Source organism: Haliaeetus albicilla, chromosome 22 (genome assembly GCF_947461875.1).
Source record: "Haliaeetus albicilla chromosome 22, bHalAlb1.1, whole genome shotgun sequence".
NCBI lineage: Eukaryota > Metazoa > Chordata > Aves > Accipitriformes > Accipitridae > Haliaeetus > Haliaeetus albicilla.
Window position 1 is genome coordinate 24,796,078 of NC_091504.1, and position 19,168 is coordinate 24,815,245.

Below are 19,168 nucleotides of genomic sequence, written 5' to 3' on the forward strand. Positions count from 1 at the left end.
AAGCTGAATGAAGGTTTAGCCCAATTCTCAACACTGTGCTTCTCAACCGAGTTTTCTGTTTGTATTTAAAAGTTAGCACTTTCTGGTAAGGTAGAAGTCTTTTAGGAATGTTTTTGTCTCTATTTCAGAGTCTGGAGAGCCAAGAACTTAAGTCCATTGTACATGATCTTTTGACTACGGTAGAAGAACTCTGTGACCAGAATGAATTCCATGGCTCTGAAGAGAGATTTTTTGAGCTGGTGGAAAGATGTGCTGATCAGAGACCTGTAAGACTTTACTTATTATTGTCTTCCTTTGTTGCCAGTTGAATCTGTTTTGTTACTCAGTACAGTTGAAAGTTGGGAGTCCTAAAGTAGCAAGTGGCCAGAAAATCACAGCAAGGACTTATATGAGCCTTATTCTTGGGGTGGGGGCTGGGGGAATGGATATATTGTATTTACTTATACACTAAAAAAAATTTCTTGATCTTTCTGTGAAAGGAATCTTCTGTATTAAACTTGATAACATACAGAGCTCAATCCATTCATCCTGCCAAAGATGGCTGGATTCACAACCTGCAGATGTTAATGGAGAGATTCTTCAGGTATGAAATCATAACTTTGTGAATGCAAGGCACTTTCAAATGTTTCTTGCCACTTTTTCATGTTAGATAATTTTGTCTTCTGAAGTTCTAATCTTAGTAAATGACTTCTAAGAAGTATGGTAGTTCCAGGGCACGGTACATGAAAGGATTTTGTTAAACAGAAGAAAAACTTTGCACCAAGTTATTTATGCTGCTGCCTTTTTTTTTTTTTTCTTTATTTCCGTTGGATGGTGCTATTCCAGTTAGCTTAGGCAGTTATGTGTTCCACTCCACAGCACTTTGTAGTTCTGACACCAAACAAGACTTTCCTGTTAAGCATCAGGATTGCATATGGTTATCCAGTATCAAAGTTATCTGATTTTGAGTTGGTACTCCTAAAAGTATTCTTGTGCTCTAAAATAACAACATACAGCAATAACAAACTTCTGTCTCATCTGTGAAATGCTGCCAAAGAGCAACTCTTCCTCAATGCCATATGTTTGGTTTTAAATTTGCTCACCAGGGTTTGGATTGGAAATGGGAAAGCTGCAGTTACAGGTCTCCAGAAATAGTAAAAGCTGAACTGGAATTCCAGTTTCCAGTTATTCTTGAGCCTGATTTTCTATGTAGAGACATTAACCGAAGGCTCAGCTGATCTCTAACAGTTTTTGTTCTAACTCTTAAGAACTTTCTTAGTTTACTTTAGTTTTACTTTTCTTTTCTCCTCTTCCCCCTTCCCTAAATATCAGCAACTTTATTTTATTCATCTTGACTTTGCTCTTCCCATTTTAGGAACGAAAGTCGTAGTGCTGTTCGTATTAAAGTTCTGGATGTCTTGTCCTTTGTCCTGAGTATTAACAGACAGTTCTATGAGGTGTGTGTTTATCTGTTTCTGATGATCACATGTGAGATCTTAAGTGGGTGGGAAAGGCTTTGGTGAGGCATGTTTTATGGTGTGCTTCAGGTCATCTCTGCCACTGGGGAATGCACAGAACTGTGCTTTAAAGGTTGCACGCAATAGACATGTTTCTTTAGGGTGCTTGTAGGAGGACTTGCCTTTTAATTGTCCTTAGTTGGACACAGGTATGTGTAACTTGCAGTGGGAGCTGCTGTGTTTTGAGGACATACCTGGTTGTGTATTTGCTTCCCTGTATTAAGGTAATTAATTCCCTATGCATTTTGTTTTGGAAGAAAGGAAAGTCAATGTGAGAGATGCAGAGTTTATTTAAAAGCTTTGTAAAAAGATGAGGTCTGGACATAATCTGATGTGAGCAGATTGACTTGTCTTACTGCTTGCAGTTTAATTACAATCCAAGATGGAAGCTGTCTGAGAGAATTGTTACAGAAGAGCTCTGGGGATGTCTTCAGCTCCTTGGAATGTACCCAGAGTGTCAGAGGACAGGAAGGGGCAGAGGTGCTTCTTGGATTCCTTCAAGATTTGTGAAAACATGATGCTGTTGCGTGTTTCTTCTCTCTCTCAAAGAACCAAGCCCTAGAAATCCCTTGCCAGCAGTCTGTTTGAGCCTGGGCTATCAAGTCTGTAGGACAGATGAAAACCAAAGCATTGAATCCAAGTTCAACAAAAGTCATAAATATTTGGAGGGATGGCATACAGAAACACTTAATTGAATAGAAGAAGAAAGATCAAGGAACCAAACAGTTAGTTGAGGAACAAGCCTGATATCAGAATATCAGTGTTCTTTTGTTTGTAATTATTTGTCTTTTTAACATGCTGATTGAACAACTGACAGCAAAATGTAAAGGCTTATTAAGATCTGTCCTCTTGCAGGAAGAGCTGATAAACTTGGTTGTGATCTCTCAGCTGGCTCACATTCCAGAGGATAAAGACCATCAAGTCCGAAAACTGGCCACTCAGCTACTCGTAGACCTGGCTGAAGGCTGCAACACACATCACTTTAACAGCTTGCTTGATATCATAGAAAAGGTGAGGCAGTTTGGTCAATTGTCAGTAGTATCACCACATCTTTTGCCAGATCCTCTTACTGTGACTGAGGAGACTAACCCGTGACTGTTACCAGTTGCATGGCTCAGCAGGATGTTGTAAAACTGCTGGGTTTTGGAGGATGCGAGTCTGACGTGCAGAGCGGAAGGGAGCTTTAGCAACCCTATCAATGCACATCCAAGCTACGTGACAGGGCTTGCAGAATTTCCAGCAGGGATGGCTTGCTGTAGTCTTTCCTGATCTTCCAGGATGGAAATAAAGAAAAGGTGTGTTGCAGATTTAAACCATATATTGCTTTTCTTTTTAAAAGGTAGCTGCACATTCTCTCTCATCTCCTTCTGAACTGGAAGAGAGGGACTTGCTATCGTATTCGGCTTCCTTGGAGGATGTCAAGACAGCAGTTCTTGGACTCTTGATAATTCTTCAGGTAAATGTTGCAAAGCATTAAATGTGTTTTCTTCAGAATAGTCTTTTGCTGGATTTGCCTTTATAGATGACTGTTCTCCCACTATTAAATATTCTGACTTTTGTTTTATCCACTTAATATTTTAACACTTGTTTTGGTCATTCCTTTTGCTGTTGGGTACTGTATGACTGTCTGCTAAATGTTTTATTTTCTTAATTTTGATTGCACAATGAATGTAAGCACATTTTCATGTGTGGAGGGCAGATGTGTTCATAAACTAGCAGAAAGGGAGTGGTTCATAACCTTGAGTAGATCCCTTGTGTTTGGGTAGCATGTCCTGAGATATGGTTAAGCAGTTGTGAAGAGCTGATTGTTCTAGCCAGTGCCCTTCTGGAGCCAGGCAGAGTTACTCTGCAGTCTTTGCAGACATCCTGACTAGAGCCATCTGTTCATCTTGCTTTCAGGAGCAAGTTTTTGCTGTGTTTTTCTTGAATTCTGAGTGCAGATATGCATTTCTGAATAACAAGTGTCAGTCTGCCTTTTGATTTGTGTTTCTGTTTCTCTGCAGACAAAACTCTACAGCTTACCCTCCAGCCATGCAATGCGGGTGTATGAGATGCTTATTCACCACGTCCAACGCCATTATATATATGCGTACAGCCTTGCTGTTGCTAGCAGCATCAGATTGCAGGTATGAGCAGTAACCTATGCTTTTAGGTCAAGAGCTGCTTGCTGTCTGTGGAATTCTTGGGTGGCAGGTGGGGAATGTGTGCTCTAGAGCTTGCCAGAAGTAGAATTAAATGTTTCTTGGCTAATAGGAGTATGTATATGTACTGTAACACCAGAATTGATACCTCCTACAGAACTAGCCACAGCATCTATTAAAAATTCCCTTGTACTTGCAAAAGTATCCCATGGGGAGGTGGAAGAGTATTCCACTGGCTTGGGTTTTGAGTGATTCCAGTGTCTTCTCTGTTACAGGTGTTTGATTTCCTACTGATGCTTCGAGCTGACTCCCTCCACCGTCTTGGCCTTTCCAACAAAGATGGAGCAGTGAGGTTCAGCCCTTACTGTCTATGTGATTTTGTGTAGGTTTCTCATTGCATTAAGCAAAAGCTGTTTTCCAAACTATTTGGTATTTTTGCATGAGCTTAATGGTCCATCAATAGCAATCTGCAGTTTTTCTAAATCTTCCAAACCTGGATGAATCAGCTGCTAGACAAGTCTACAGTTACAGCCTAGGATTGTCTCAGCTAATAACTCATTGGTGAATTGTTCCAGACCTCTCAATCTCAGATGTGAAATTTCTTTTCCTGCTCACAAAACTTCATAAAAATATTTGCAATTTCCTGCCTCAGACTAGTTTTCACATTGAGGTTTGATTCAATGATTTGTACAAATCTGGCTATTTTTAATTTTATAGCTTGGTCTGAAGTTCTTTGTGTAACATGCCCCAAAAGATACCTTTCTAAATTTGCTAGGGCCTGGATAGAAGAATCTTTAACCTGACCAAACTGACTCATTGCTGTCTGTCTTCTGGGCAATCCTGTGTTTCTTAATTGAAAATGCAGTTTGTATTGTTGTTTGGTAATTAAACTGGCTACCAAATAAGGTAGCACTGTAGGTCACATGAATAGGCTCTTCTGATCTTGATTTTACATTGCATGTATTTTTCTCCCTTTCCATGTTGTAGAGAAGCAGAGAAGAGGGCTTCTGAGAAAAAGCCCACTGGTACGCTCTCTCCGCCTTCAGGAAGTCCCAGTGTGCCTTCCCAGAATGCCACTGTTCGGATAGGGCATCTGCCATATTCAATGGTCTTTGGTGTCCTTCTGCAGTGTTTGAAGCAAGTACGTCCACTGTTAATGACAGTTGTCATCTTCATGTGAAATAGGTCAACTTAAACCAGCTGGCTAGAGAATTCTATCCCAGAGTATCTAAATAACGTCTGAAAAGCAATACGTAAATCCTCCTTCTTGGGCAGAATCTGTGTGTAATTGTGCAGCTTTACAACCACCAGTGGGAGCACAGGTTCAGCTCTTCAGAAACTGAGCAAAGCTTTCATTTCACTCTGCTTCAGAGCAGATGAGCAAAAAAGGTGTGTGTTAAACAAAGATCACATAAGTCATCCTGTTTCTGAAAGGGCATTTGAAACTAAAAGAAACTCTCCTACTGCAAGTTTTTGAAGTATTTTGAGAATTGATTAATGTTTCAGTCGCTAACAAACGGTAAATATAATTTGTTCATTAGTGTTGTATTGGACATAGTTATGTGCTGAGGGGTTGTCTTGCTCTGGAAGTTAATTTGTGCTAGTGCTTAGGAGAACTGAATTCTGGCTCTGTCTTTTTGAGCTCAGTCAGGTCTGGATACAAGTTGTCTTCCAGTTTGCGGTGCCAATATTGCACCTAGAGCTGGATGACAGACAGGAAGTAACTTGTGACAGTTAAATGCCACTTCTTTTTATGTAGTTACAATGACAAGACATACATCTGCCTAGGAAATGGCAAGTTGTCTGAAATTTGATTGGTCTTACTTTTAAACTGAACTGAAATCGTACAAAAATTTTCCACCTTAACTTTTTCTTTCTTTCCAGGAGACAGACTGGAAGGTGTTGAAGTTGGTCCTCAATAAATTACCTGAATCCCTCCGCTATAAAGTGCTATTTTTAACCTCTCCTTGTAACATAGACCTCCTGGCCTCCGCACTGAGCTACATGGTAATGCCATGCACCCTACTGATGTATAATCACCAGATTCTTAGTTTGCTTGAGAGTTGGTTGGGGAGTTTTTTTGAGTTGGTATTTTTATTTTCTTCTCTTCAGTCTAATATTTTGAAGATTAGCATGCTGGTAGTCAATCCTTGCTTACCTTCCCTTTTTGTGAGGATTGTTTTAGGTACAGAAGTAGGTAATAATGAGTGTTCTTTATGTATGTATGTATACATGTGAAAAGAGAGCTGTGGGCGGTGCCTGTCTACTGCCTTTTAGAGAGTATTTTTAGTGTGAGGTGTTCTAACTTACTGTGTGATGTATCAGCTCACAGACAAAAAGACTACTGACAGGCTCCATGGTACCCCGGAAGGCTTTTCTCGCACTGATTTGCATCTGGCTGTAGTCCCAGTACTGACGGCATTAATATCTTACCATAATTACCTGGACAAAGCTAAACAGGTATGGGGAAAGTAAGAGTCTGTAGGGGGGACAGGGCCTGAGTCTGTATAGTAGAGCACTTTCTCATACTAGCTCATTAGGAGCCTTAAGTGCAAGGTAACACTGCCCTTTTCTGTTGTAAAAAGCTGCATCTCCTGCATTTGGGTTGGGGTCAGGGGTGAAAAAATACTTCACTAACTTTGTGCAGCAGTAACTATCCAGTCAGTTGGATTCACTGTTCTCTATCCATACCTGTTCCCCCTCACAGGTTGCTGAGTGACTTTACCCTCTGCTGGAAGACCCTGATAAACATAAAAGTTCTGTTTAACCAGAAACTTTAATATTAATTTCTAAAATGTCTACTTGATTAAAGTCCCATCTTAAGATTTTGGCCTAGAATACATGCGATGTTATTTAGGGTTCTGTGTTAGTGCATTCTTGGTAGGAATTTATGTGTGTCATACAGGCCTTGCAGTAGTGATACCTTGCAAGCTATTCTGAAATGCTAACTGCAATCAGGAGCTGGTACATGGGAGCTTTTCTCATTCCCTGTATTACGACTTTTTTTTTTTTTTTTTTACTCTTCTAGCGTGAAATAGTGTATTGCCTGGAACATGGTCTTATTTATCGCTGTGCAAACCAGTGCGTTGTGGCACTCTCTGTCTGTAGTGTTGAGATGCCTGACATCATCATAAAGGCACTTCCTGTCTTAATAGTCAAATTAACCCACATTTCTGCTACAGCCAATATGGCAATCCCTCTCTTAGAATTTCTTTCAAGTAAGTTGTAATGTTCTTCTACTTTTGATCTTCTATAGTTGTAAATGTATTGTTTGCACTGAATATGGATATTTTGATTGTGTTAGTCATGTTAAATGCAGTGAAAGCATTTCTTGGTTTTTGGTGATGCCCTTGCACCATCCTCAAGATATAAATATTTGATCATCTCTTGTTTGTTACTGTTTTTCTGTTTAAAGCACTTGCACACAGTGAAGAAAGAGACATGCTTTGTGTAGTGCAGCCATACAGTGATGGGAAATATGGAGCTGCTTTCTCCACCTTGCTGCTTATAACTTAAATGGCATGAAATTATACTATGATGTTAACTTCCATGTCTGCTGATGATTTAGAAGAAACAAAATTATTCAAATTAAACTGAATTGTGATATTGAATAGTTTGTGTTCAGACCTCACCTGTGTTGGTTTTCTCTTGAACTGTTCTAGCTCTAGCGAGGCTGCCTCACCTCTACAGGAACTTTGCAGCAGAGCAGTATGCCAGTGTGTTCGCCATCTCCCTGCCATACACAAACCCTTCCAAGTAAGTTCATACCAATTGTGCTTCTTCCTCATCTGTAAAATTAAGAGAATGAAACATGCTTTTTTTTTTTTTTTTTTTTTTGTAGTACTTGGGTCAAGGTTTTTTATAGGATATTGCTCATTTTGGTATCTCCAGGCTTTTTCTGAAGAGGGGACATATTCACCTTGGACAAAATATCTGTTTTTCTGGAACAGAACTTTTGGAGGTTTTTTTCTTTATACTTACAGTAGGTAAAGGAACAGTGCTGCTTCTCAGATTGAAAAGTCCTTCTCTTCAGTTCTGGAATGGCATCATAATGCAGCATTAAACTCTGTGGAGATCTTTCTGCTGTTTTAGGTTTAACCAGTACATCGTTTGCCTGGCCCATCATGTGATAGCTATGTGGTTCATTCGGTGTCGCCTTCCCTTCCGAAAGGACTTTGTCCCCTATATTACAAAGGTAATGGACTGTACTGTATCAAACAGTATGTGATAAAAATGATGACATAAAATTTGAGAAGTTTAAAAGTTCTCTTTGAAGCTTGAAAAATTCTACTTTTCTTGTCAACATCTTTTTCAAAACTGACTGTGGGTTCTTGTGCAGTGGCCCATGATTGCAGTCTTTCAGCTGCACGTCCTAGCCATTCAAAATGTTATCTGTTTGTCTCAATTGGCAGGGTTTGCGCTCGAATGTCCTCCTTTCCTTTGATGACACGCCTGAGAAGGACAGTTTCAGGGCTCGCAGTACAAGCCTGAATGAGAGGCCAAAAAGGTAAATTATATTTGACTCCAGGGTTTTGTGTTCTCTGTTCTAGTGCTGACACCTTTCCCTGTGTTTTTCTGAAGGAGGCTGGGTCTAGTTATCCTAAACCTGACAGTGCATTTAAGCAAGCGAAGTAAACCTCTTTAGGTCAAGGGATTGGTAAAAGACAAACGTAGGTTGGTAAGAAGCTGCAATCAAACCAAGCTGACAGTCTGATAGTACATATGAGGGCATCACTGGCTGTTCTGCAAGCCTTTGCAGTAAGGTGTGGGGCTTTTTGTTGTTAATTTTTGAAAATCAACAGTTCTTTCAGGTTGATGTGTGTCAGTACGATGATACCAGAGGTAATAAAGAAGGGTAATACCAGAAGGAATAGAATACCATGTTCATATTGATAGTGTTAACTTCTTTTGATACTTGATCTGTAACAACTATTTAAATGATTGCCAGAGAAATTGTTGTGATTAGCAACCTGTATAAATTGAGAGACCCAATGCTGTGTTTTTCCATAGTGTTATCTGTCAAGTCAGTGTACTGGGTGGCAGATAGCTGCCTTTTGTGTATCTGGATGTCCTGATTTTGAATCTTGAAGCCATTATGTCAGTTTTAGGCAAAGCCTAATGTCTTTACAAGTCAGAATGTATCTTGCCAACAGTCTTTCAAAGTAACATTTGCTGGGATAGGAAAATATTCCTTGGAAGGCATTCAGGGTTTCTCTAATGTCCTTTTACCTGCAGGGCTTACCTAAATTGGTTCACTTAACTTGCTTCAGTGTTAATGTGCAGTAAGCATACAGTGGCATCTGAACCCTGGGGAAAGTGCCTCTACTTTAACTGCAAGGCTCAATGAGTATCTTGCAATGAAGAAACACCATCCCTGCCCTAATGCTATAGCTGTAAACCCTGTTTTGTGTTTCATCTCTCCCTCCCATCTCCTCCTCTTTCATTCAGAAACTTGGAAGAGAAGCCTTTTGACACTCGTCTCTCAAATTAGAATTTCAACTAATCTTTTTTCCAAAAACCTGTTAAATTCTACCAGGTTGGAATACTACTGTAGCTAAAGGCTTTTGCTAGTGCTGCTGGATCACTTTCCACAAAAGTCTCTGCTAAGGAGTGTGGGCTGTACTCAGGCAGCAACCCGAAACACCAGAATGACAGGATGCTACTGCTTCTGAGTCTGTCTGAGCTTGGATTCTGGCCAAGTGAGAGGGGAAATAGCTTTGAGCACATGTCTGTTTCCTTGCTTGAGAAGCTTGTGTGCTTAGTTTTCACTCCTTGAGCCCAAAGAATAAGCATTTCTGTGCCCTAGCTGAGGTGCTGGGTGTTCCAAGAGATCAAGATCCCAACAGTTCCCAAGGTTGCTGAATGGCACGATGTTGGTGTAGGTGATTATCTCAAAGTATGAGCCTTTGCTCTGTGCAGTCACATCTCCAGCTGTGGCCAAAAGTGATCTGTCAGAGTTTGTTGAGAGAAGGAGGACAAAGAAATTCTGATCCCTCCAGATGGCTATCTGAAATGTAATAATTCACTGAAAGGAGGATAGCAAATAAATCACGTTTAGAAAGAGCCAGAAGAGTTAAATTGGTATCCCCATTTTATATATGGGGACGTGAACTGCTGGACCAACTGTTATGTCCAAATTAGTATTGAGCCAGGCATGTATCTCAGCTGTGACTAATTAAAGTGCCTCCTAGATGTGAACTGCTGTCATCTCCCACGTGTGGTTGGCACCTGACAGCATAAAGGCTTATCTTCCTCTGTTCCAGTCGAAAGTCAAGTGGGTTACCTTGAGCCATGTGAAATAAGATAGCTTGTTTGACAGAAAAGCATGATGCAGTCAGCAACAGCCAAGAGGATGTTTGTCTTTTTGCCCTTCCGTCTGTGCAGCGTGAGAAGGATCAATCTCATATAGATGGGCTGAGTCTCCCCCAGTGTCTCAAGCTGAGCGAAGGGGCACCTCTGACTGGCCCTGGGTGTTTTTGTGATTCGGGGTAGAAGCTCAGATTTGGGCTGGGCCTAACAGGTAGAAATGGCTGATGTATTCCTGTGTCTCTTAGAAAAATGTGCTGCTACCTGGTACCGGTAAAGCATTTTAGGATCTGGTCTCTGTGGAAGTAGTCAGGTTTTTAGCCATGCTGAAGCGGTGAGTTGGGGCAACACAAGAGGTGGTTGAACTGCACAGAACTTCTCAGACTTCAGAAATTTGTGCCAAATTAGCATTCAGGTGCTCTTGCCTTTGTTTAACAGCGCAGTATTCCAACTATCATTTCAATCAGTTTTTTGTTTTAACTTGTACTAATTTCATTTGTTTTGTAGCACGTTTAAAATCTTGTTTTCAAAATGTGGTTTGTCTTTTTAATGCTTTCAGCTCTGCTTGTTTGTACGTTTTAATTTTTGTTTTCCTTTTTTGGCATTTGTTTTATTTTACATCACCCTCCGGGATCCCCCAATATTGACCCTGTGACCTGTGACCTTTCAACCTACATCCCTACAATGATTTCCTCCCTTCCTGTGACCTCTTTTGGGGCTTGGTGCTTCTCCACCTAGTAGTTTAAGACTAGCCAAAAATGCAAAGCAAGGCTTGAATAACTCTCCTCCAGTGAAAGAGCTGAAAGAATCCTCTGCAGTTGATGCCTTCCGATCCCGCAGCATCAGTGTGTCTGAACATGTGGTCCGCAGGTAGAGGCACTTTAAATGGGGAGAATCCAAGAGCAACTCAGCGCTTGGAAATTTTACTGCACGGGTGGGTGGAAACAGGGTGGATTTGCATGTGGGATGCTTGCATGACTTTGTTACGCAATAAGAATATGGCCTTAGCCACAGTCAAAGGTTTTGGGAAAGTATCATGGATATCTCATGGCTTCCCAACGCCAGCTATTGGGTTGTCACATCACACCTATGTTGCATATGGTTACTTTGCCCTATTCTCTGATGCTTTAGCAACAAAAATGTATATTTTCAAAGTAAGGATGGTGAAGGGGGGGAAAAACAAACAAAAAAACACTTAAAAAAAAAAAGAAAAAGGTTGCATTCTGTGCAAGTGAGAGTCCTGGTTAAAACTCACTAAAACTTCAGCCTTCTAAGCAGTGACTTGCCCCAGGAGAGGCTTTTGATACTCTGCAAACTTATGTACAGGCCCTCCTCCCAAACTATGAGGAATAGTTCTGGCCTCAGTTTAGGCTTTGTTCTTTGAGGCAAAGTTTGCTGACAGAAGTATTCTGGTCTAAAGTATGATGCCGTGAAAACCCTGTTTTGTCTTTCTGTAGGGCAGTGAAATGTATACTCAGCCCATATGAAGCTATTGCTTTCACGAATAAAGCAAACAAGTTTTGACTGCAGACATTGATTTGCTCACATGAAAGATGAAACAATTTATGCTAGTTTTTAAAACGTATTTCTGGATCACTTACCTTGAGTGTTAAACTGCTGTCTATAACATGTTGGTTTAAAAGCTGAACCTGAAGATTTGTGCCTTAATCTGTAAGGATTGCTGTCAGTGGAATTTTATTTTCTGTGGTTTTATTTTTGACTATAACTATATGGTATTTGTGGGAAAGACACTGAAGTGACTGAATGGTGAATACAATTCTGGCACTTCATTCTCTCATATCCCCATTAATCTATTAGGTGATTTTCTTGTATTTATGTGTAAATGGTAGCAACTGAAAGTTCAGATAATTACACTGAATGATGCCAAAGAAGTTGCCACGTTATAAAAAATTTGGCTGTACTTCAGCTTAGTTTGTGTTATGATGGCATAAGGAGTTGTCTTTATAAAATATTGCAATCCAGCCTGTTACAGCAATTGTTTTAAATTGCATTGCTAACTTGGCTGATTTGTAGGCAGAGTTGCTCTTTGTTCTTGTGCCAATTTCCTGTTCAGAGTGCAATTTTTTTCTGTTTCAAGTTAAATTAGGTTTTATATAGCTATTGAATTTGGAGGAAAAAATCAATATATGAAGGGGGTGCAACAGAGAAAAAAGCAAACCACAGGATTATAAAGTTAAGTCTAGAATGCACCTATTTATGGCTCATGGGCAACATGTTGCCTGGGTAACTGTGCAGGTCACGGGACGCTTGCCCTTACTATAGGTTGGTGAACTCAAAGCATGGTGCTGCCACTCACTATTTGCTTGGTGCACTTGCCCATGGGCCACCCAACATCAGAGAGCACTGGCCTGACCTAGTCAGTTGATGGACATTTAAATGTTTCTGTCTTGAGACAGAAAATACACTTTCTCCAATGACAATCTACAAAGCACAACATGAGGCTGATCCAAAAATATTTTTATTATGTCCTGGGTTTAATATCTGGCCACCTCTCTGATCTGGCACATGCATGTATCGCAGGTGTTCTGCATCACACTGTCTTTCGGGTGACAGGGACAAACATTTTGCAATGTGATCTGTCAGTTGGAAACATTCTCTTCTAGTCGGATACAAACATCCATCACTAGTTCAAGCCTGGGCTCTGCAGATGAAAATTCAATGGCTCAGGCTGATGACAACTTAAAAAATCTCCACCTGGAACTCACCGAGACCTGTCTGGATATGATGGCTCGATACGTCTTTTCAAATTTCACTGCCGTGCCTAAGAGGTAGGGGTCAGTCAGTGACCACGGGAGAGATGTTTTTGTTTGAGGTTCATATTTCACTTTATTAGTGGAAAATTACCATGACACATTTGAGATTCTGGCAGGCCCAGGCTCTGAAGCCATTCCTCGTAGATAAAATCTGGCTTGGCTAAATATGAGGTTAGATGAGAGAAGTCCATTGGAGCCAATCAGCCTTTGCCTCAGCCTTGAACTGTCCAGAAGGAGATGCCTTGAAGGCATGCTGTCTGTGAGCAGTGCTTTGCTCCATGTCCTTGCTGGATAATCAGAGTCTTTACTACAGAACAGAGTGTTGTGCCAGCTGGCTTCAAATGGAGGGCATTTACTTTTCTTGCTAGCCCTTCCCAGAAGGAGACACATAGCTCAGAAAAGGCTCGTTCCCTTCTTCTCTGTGATGTGTGTCCAGGATTGAACTAGACTGCTCTGTGATATGTGTCCAGTAGCACTACTATCAATTGATACTAAATTCAGCTCATCCCTTATCCTGATGGATAATGTGTATGTTGATGACCAGAGGGTACATTAAAAATGCTGTATTAAGAAGGAAAGCAGGCAGTACCTCCTGCATAGTTATATGGAATAAGCCACCTGTGTAGGCTCTGTGCTCTGCAATCTGAGAGCTGTGTTCATCATGAATGTGTTTCTAGGTCTCCTGTGGGTGAGTTTCTGTTGGCTGGAGGAAGGACAAAGACGTGGCTGGTTGGTAACAAGCTGGTGACCATCACTACAAGTGTTGGAACAGGGACAAGGTCCTTGCTTGGCCTAGACTCTGGAGACCTCCAAAGCAGCACAGAATCAAGGTAATTTTTGCTCCTGTTTCTAGGAACTTCCACCTAACAAAGTCACTTAAATCACTGTTACAGTGCACCTTTTTAGGTTTTCCTTTTACCAGAAGAGGAATGTCTTAGTTGTCCAGCATGACTAATTCCTCTCTCGGTATCATCAATATCTTCTTTTTCCACAGCTCAGACCCTGTTTTGCAAGTGAGACAAACTAAAGAAGCTCCAGCAAAACTGGAATCTCAAGCTGGGCAGCAGGTTTGCAGAAGCTCTCGCAACAGAGTCCGATCCATGTCTGGTAAATTACTATCCTGGAGTTTTACTGCCATTTCTGGGTCCATGTCGCAGGCTTAAGTGTCCGAGCACCTACTGAAGAGACCTGTGTCTAAAATAATTTGAGAATCTGGACTTGTCTGGTATTTAATAGAGGGCGAGTAGCAGCAGCTGTTGGCCTCAGGAGTGGTGGTGCTCCTCCTGCTTGCCTCTCTTTGCAGGAAAGCTCTGGTGATTGGTTAAGTGGTGAGCACTTGCAGTGAGAATCACCTATGTTTATCCAACCTCATGGCTTATAAGAAATACATGTAAGGTAAAGTTCTCTTAGGTTCCCAATATTGTGCGCGCAGCTGCTAGAGGAGCTTAAAAGACTTACTACTTCTGAGATATTTTTAGTGTTAAGCATGGCTCTCCTTTCTATTTTGTGTCTGTCTTGCTAGGTGGTCATGCCTTACGTGTTGGTGCCTTAGACAGCTCAGCCTCCCATTTTCCCAGTGGCTCAGCTTCCCAAGGGACACAGGGTCCTCCTGCTCCAGCATCTCGATCAGAGAAGACTAATCCTGCTCCACAGACACCTCTGCAGAAAGAAAAAGCGAACTTAGCTGCGTATGTTCCACTGCTGACACAGGGATGGGCAGAAATCCTGGTGCGCAGACCCACAGGTATCTTGACCTGAGTGTGGAGTGAGGTCTTTTGACTTGCTAAGAAACCAGAGCCTGGATGAAGAAAAATTCATATTTAGTTGCAAATGGATCTCTTTATTGCTTACTGCCTCTTGAAACTAATACACCTGATACTTGATTCTTTGAAATCACTCTTTAGTGTTTTAAATCTACAAAAGACCTGTGAAAAGATTGAAGCAAGGACTTAAATTTGTGTATTAAGTACTGTTACAGAAATAGAGCTAGATAATATCAACCCTACTTTGCATTTCCCATTTTGACACTGCTCTGTGGTCTTTCTTGAAAATCTGTCTGTGTTGTGTTTTAGCTTACCATGCTAGATTTGAGATGAATGAGGCTTATGGCTAGAGCAGCTGTATAGTTGTGTCTGCTGCTAGGGTAGAAGTAATGACATGTTCAAGGTCAAAATTCTTGAATACTGGTATGTTACACAACTGTCGTGGTTTAACCCCAGCCAGCAACTAAGCACCACGCAGCCGCTCACTCACTCCCCCCCCATCCAGTGGGATGGGGGAGAAAATCAGGAAAAGAAGTAAAACTCCTGGGTTGAGATAAGAACGATTTAATAGAACAGAAAAGAAGAAACTAATAATGATAATGATAACACTAATAAAATGACAACAGTAGTAATAAAAGGATTGAAATGTACAAATGATGCGCAGGGCAATTGCTCACCACCCGCCGACCGACACCCAGCCAGTCCCCGAGCGGCGAATCCCTGCCCCCCCCTTCCCAGTTCCTAAACTAGATGGGACGTCACATGGTATGGAATATACTGTTGGCCAGTTTGGGTCAGGTGCCCTGGCTGGGCATGAGAAGCTGAAAAATCCTTGACTATAGTCTAAACACTACTGAGCAACAACTGAAAACATCAGTGTTATCAACATTCTTCACATACTGAACTCAAAACATAGCACTGTACCAGCTACTAGGAAGACAGTTAACTACATCCCAGCTGAAACCAGGACAACAACATTAACAGGGAATTGTCTATTTCAGCTGAAAGTTGCTTCATGAGAAAATAACTGACCTGGTATCATTAATTAAAATACCTGAGTGTTTTGGATTCCTTTGGGGAATCTGCTGTAGTACTGAGTTACCAAGGATGGTTTTTGAAGAGCTTGGGGTGCAGTACAGAGCACTGGGAGCTACTTACTGAAAATAGGAAATTAATCAAGTGATTCTGCCAGATGTCAGGAGAACTGAGAATTTGGTTTGTTTTGATTTTTACTTGCAAAATCCAAAACAATTTGTGTTTTTTTCGATGTGAGTTGTAAACTTTCTGGAGTTGGAAGTACTTAATACTGTTCCCTAATTTTGTCTTACCAGGTAACACAAGCTGGCTAATGAGTCTGGAGAACCCGCTCAGTCCATTTTCTTCGGATATTAATAATATGCCCCTGCAAGAGCTCTCTAATGCACTCATGGCTGCAGAGCGTTTTAAAGAACACAGAGAAACGGCTCTGTATAAATCCCTCTCTGTCCCCTCCTCCAGCTTGGCCACCGGCACAGCCAAACCATCACTTCTCCAGCGTTCCAACACAGGTGAGAGATGTCAAGCTAGTAGTGTGTCCAGATAGCTGTCACTAGCCTATTTAAAGTCTGTTGAAGTGACTGCAAGTCTTCTAGAACAGTAAAGTTAGTAGCATGAGGGATAACATAGCAATGAGAAGGGGAATCAGTTCTTGTCCCTGGAAGTTTGCATTGAAAAATTCCCTTCCTCCTTGCCTCTGATGTTCCACTGGAAAAGTACCTCTCTTTCTTAAAAAGAAGAAAGAGAGGAGTAATGGAGCTTCTTTGGAGGAGTAATGTGTTTCATGCTAACTGTTTCCCAAATGAAAATGTACAAAGTCATGGACCTTTTCCCTCTTCCACTTGTTTTGGGGCTGATCTGGGCATCCCACATGTGGATGAATCTTCCCATGCAGTGTTTCCATTTCCATTTGTCTTCAGTATGGGAGTTCGTGTTGGACACTAAGAGCACTAAGTTCCTGGGAGAATGGCCGATTACAAACATTGCCAGCCAGGGTCAGTTAATTGCCACCATCTTTTAGAGCATGAGATAGCAGAATGCAAATCCTGTTGGCTGCAGATATATTCACCTCATAAAAGGACTGTTTAGCCTGCAGACTGGTGCAGTTGAATCACTTGAGTTGCTTTTGATGGCTTTATAGTGGCCAGGACTTTTCACTATATTTAGTTTGGTGCTAGTTCACTCCAAAAGAGCTCTTAATGTTGGGAGGTTAGTGTTGACCAACAGATGAACTTTTTAAAGCTTTATGTAATCCCTGCTCAGAGCTCTTATCAACAACATCTAACACTGAGGCTCTTGGCACTGCTAGCACTGTCAAAACTGAGCAGTGGTAATAGCAGACAAGGCTTTTCTGGGAAGGTGGCATCAATGGTATGGATTTTTTGGAAACTGGTAAAAATGCTAGTTTTCAGGTTTGTCTTAAACAGGGCAGGATATGATTTTAGGATTTCAGAATGTGTAAACTCAAAATTAGAGTAAAAATCAAATTATCACCTATTAAAAAAAAAAAATTAAATTCTTATCCATGAACTTTTATTGACTCCTACAAATTTGTGGTATTAGGTGCTAACTGATTAGTTGAAAGAAGCACTGACCTGAATGCAACTCCTGTGGTAGACTGAGAAAATAATTTTGGCCACATTCTTGTTAACACAACTTCTACAGTAGACTTGCTGGAGCTGGCTGGTGAATGAATGTTTTGAAGAAGTTTTGCTGTTAGACTGTCATATGCATGTTCTTCCTCTTTAGAGGTTAAAACTATGTGAATCTTTATCCATATTTCTACTCTTCAGACTCTTCTGTGGGTTTAAAAATTATCTTTTGCCAAAAGTGTGTAGCTCAGGAAAAGCTCAGACTGGTTTCCTGTGTGTGCTAGGACATCACTAAGGAATTTTCTGTTTCTAAAACTCAAAGATGCATTCTTCAAAGAGAGCAGTTCGAGCCTGCATTGTTTGAATGCGTTTATGCCTCCTTACACATGTTGAGACCTTGTACCCTTAAAGTATCCCTTTGGCATCTAGTGAGCTTATCCCAGCTTGTTCTTTCCTTTGTTTTTATTTATTTATGTATTTATTTTAAAATAGGCTCTTGGTTACATTTTAAACTCTGTGCTTTTTAATTTTTTTTTTTTTATATAGTCTCTCCTTCCTTTTGATGTAGCTGCTCACTTGATTTCCCTTTGCAGTGGCCTCTTTCTCTTCCATGTACCAGTCCAGTTGTCAAGGGAAGTTGCACAGGAGCATATCCTGGGCAGGTATATTTATATATCTTTAAGGAAAAAAAAAAAAAAAAAGTATTGCCATAGAAGAACACCTCTGATTCATAGAAAATGTATCCCTCATACTTCATTTTCCCCTTCCATGTCTCCTGTCTGTACCCAGTCTCATTACTCTCAACAAATGGGATCTTGACTAGCATGAAGAAGTCCAAGCCAGATCCAACATTTGCAAGTGCAGACAAGTTCTTAAAGCAACTTTTGTTTTAGCTGGGGTGGATTGTGAGTCATGAAGCACCGTGTTAAATGACCTGTCAAAATGTCTGAGTGGCTTGATTAATTGAATTATTTATTTTCAGCTTCATTTTACAATTGGCTTTGTGTTCTCCTAAATGTAAAAGCTCCCACTTTTGAGAATAGCATAGTATGCTACAGGACAAGCTAGCCTGAAATGAAGTCCCATGCTACTCAGCCCACAGGAATCTGTCAGAATTGGACAGAGAAAAGGTTAAAGGAGCTGATATATATATATCTGATATACATATAAAGTTTGATGTTACAACGGATGCTCGTTAAAAGCTTTTTACATAAAAAAACGAAGAAATAAATTTCAGGGGGAAATCTGCTAAATTCTAGCTTTCTGGAGGCTCTATAGTAGTGTAAAATCTTCCTCCGCTTCAGTAAAATTGACTTTGTAATTAAATGAAGTGGAGATCAAATTGCATACCTTATGAGCACAACACCTGCATTGCTTTGATAATCTGCAGTGCTTTGTGATTTTAATTAGAGGGTTGAAATGTCTTTCTGCCTTCTTTCCTTCACTGGAAAATTCTCTGTAGAGCAGCAGGGTATTCTTAACTGCTGGTTGTTGTTGACGTAGGCCTCTTAAAGCAACACAAAGATGCTGCAGTAAAATATTTTTCTGTACTTCTCCTCTCTGCTCCTATTATTCTCTTCCCACCTAAAGAATAATTAGTGAGTGCTCGCATTATTTAAAAACACCAGCAATCTTGGCAGTAGTGTAAAAGCTAGGGAAGCTTGGAAACACTGGATATATGCAGGTGTGTTCTGGCTTGGACAGCTAACCAGATCAGCACGTTGTTTTGGGTTTTTTGTTTTGTTTTGTTTTTTAGAAGGTATGTGTGTGCAATGCTAACTCTTAATTGCTTCTTTGAAATAACTTTGGTCCTGCGAGCTGAAATCAATCCAGGAAAAGCTGCTTTAGTGATTTTTTTTTTTTATTATTATTATTATTTTTATTTTTATTTTTAATTTTGCTGATTTTCTTTATTTTTTGTGTGTGCCAATTTTTTTTTTTATTATTTTACTTTGGAAAACAAATCTTGGCCTTTCAGATTGGTCTTCCAGTCCCTTGTGTGCGTAATGGGAAGCCTCCTGTTCTCCAGCCTTTTCCTCAGGACAAAAAATCAAGGCCAAG

General features: G+C 40.6%; 1 protein-coding gene across 6 annotated transcripts in view; it reads left to right on the forward strand.

Annotated features, from left to right (window-relative positions):
• The window catches only part of TSC2 (TSC complex subunit 2), a 35,331-nt gene that overhangs the window by 7,366 nt on the left and 8,797 nt on the right, over positions 1–19,168 (forward strand). Inside the window, exons 12-32 of one of the 6 annotated variants that reach the window (XM_069810510.1) lie at positions 129–266; positions 480–583; positions 1,355–1,436; positions 2,352–2,507; positions 2,836–2,952; positions 3,500–3,622; positions 3,913–4,019; positions 4,625–4,778; positions 5,522–5,644; positions 5,963–6,097; positions 6,666–6,855; positions 7,300–7,393; positions 7,730–7,832; positions 8,050–8,144; positions 10,682–10,813; positions 12,568–12,732; positions 13,395–13,547; positions 13,712–13,824; positions 14,240–14,461; positions 15,812–16,027; positions 17,701–17,769. In XM_069810510.1, the coding sequence (XP_069666611.1) occupies positions 129–266; positions 480–583; positions 1,355–1,436; positions 2,352–2,507; positions 2,836–2,952; positions 3,500–3,622; positions 3,913–4,019; positions 4,625–4,778; positions 5,522–5,644; positions 5,963–6,097; positions 6,666–6,855; positions 7,300–7,393; positions 7,730–7,832; positions 8,050–8,144; positions 10,682–10,813; positions 12,568–12,732; positions 13,395–13,547; positions 13,712–13,824; positions 14,240–14,461; positions 15,812–16,027; positions 17,701–17,769 (2,791 nt within the window). The remainder of the gene's footprint in view (positions 1–128; positions 267–479; positions 584–1,354; positions 1,437–2,351; positions 2,508–2,835; positions 2,953–3,499; positions 3,623–3,912; positions 4,020–4,624; positions 4,779–5,521; positions 5,645–5,962; positions 6,098–6,665; positions 6,856–7,299; positions 7,394–7,729; positions 7,833–8,049; positions 8,145–10,681; positions 10,814–12,567; positions 12,733–13,394; positions 13,548–13,711; positions 13,825–14,239; positions 14,462–15,811; positions 16,028–17,700; positions 17,770–19,168) is intronic. The other 5 variants (XM_069810511.1, XM_069810515.1, XM_069810512.1 and 2 more) reach the window with 5 other exon arrangements.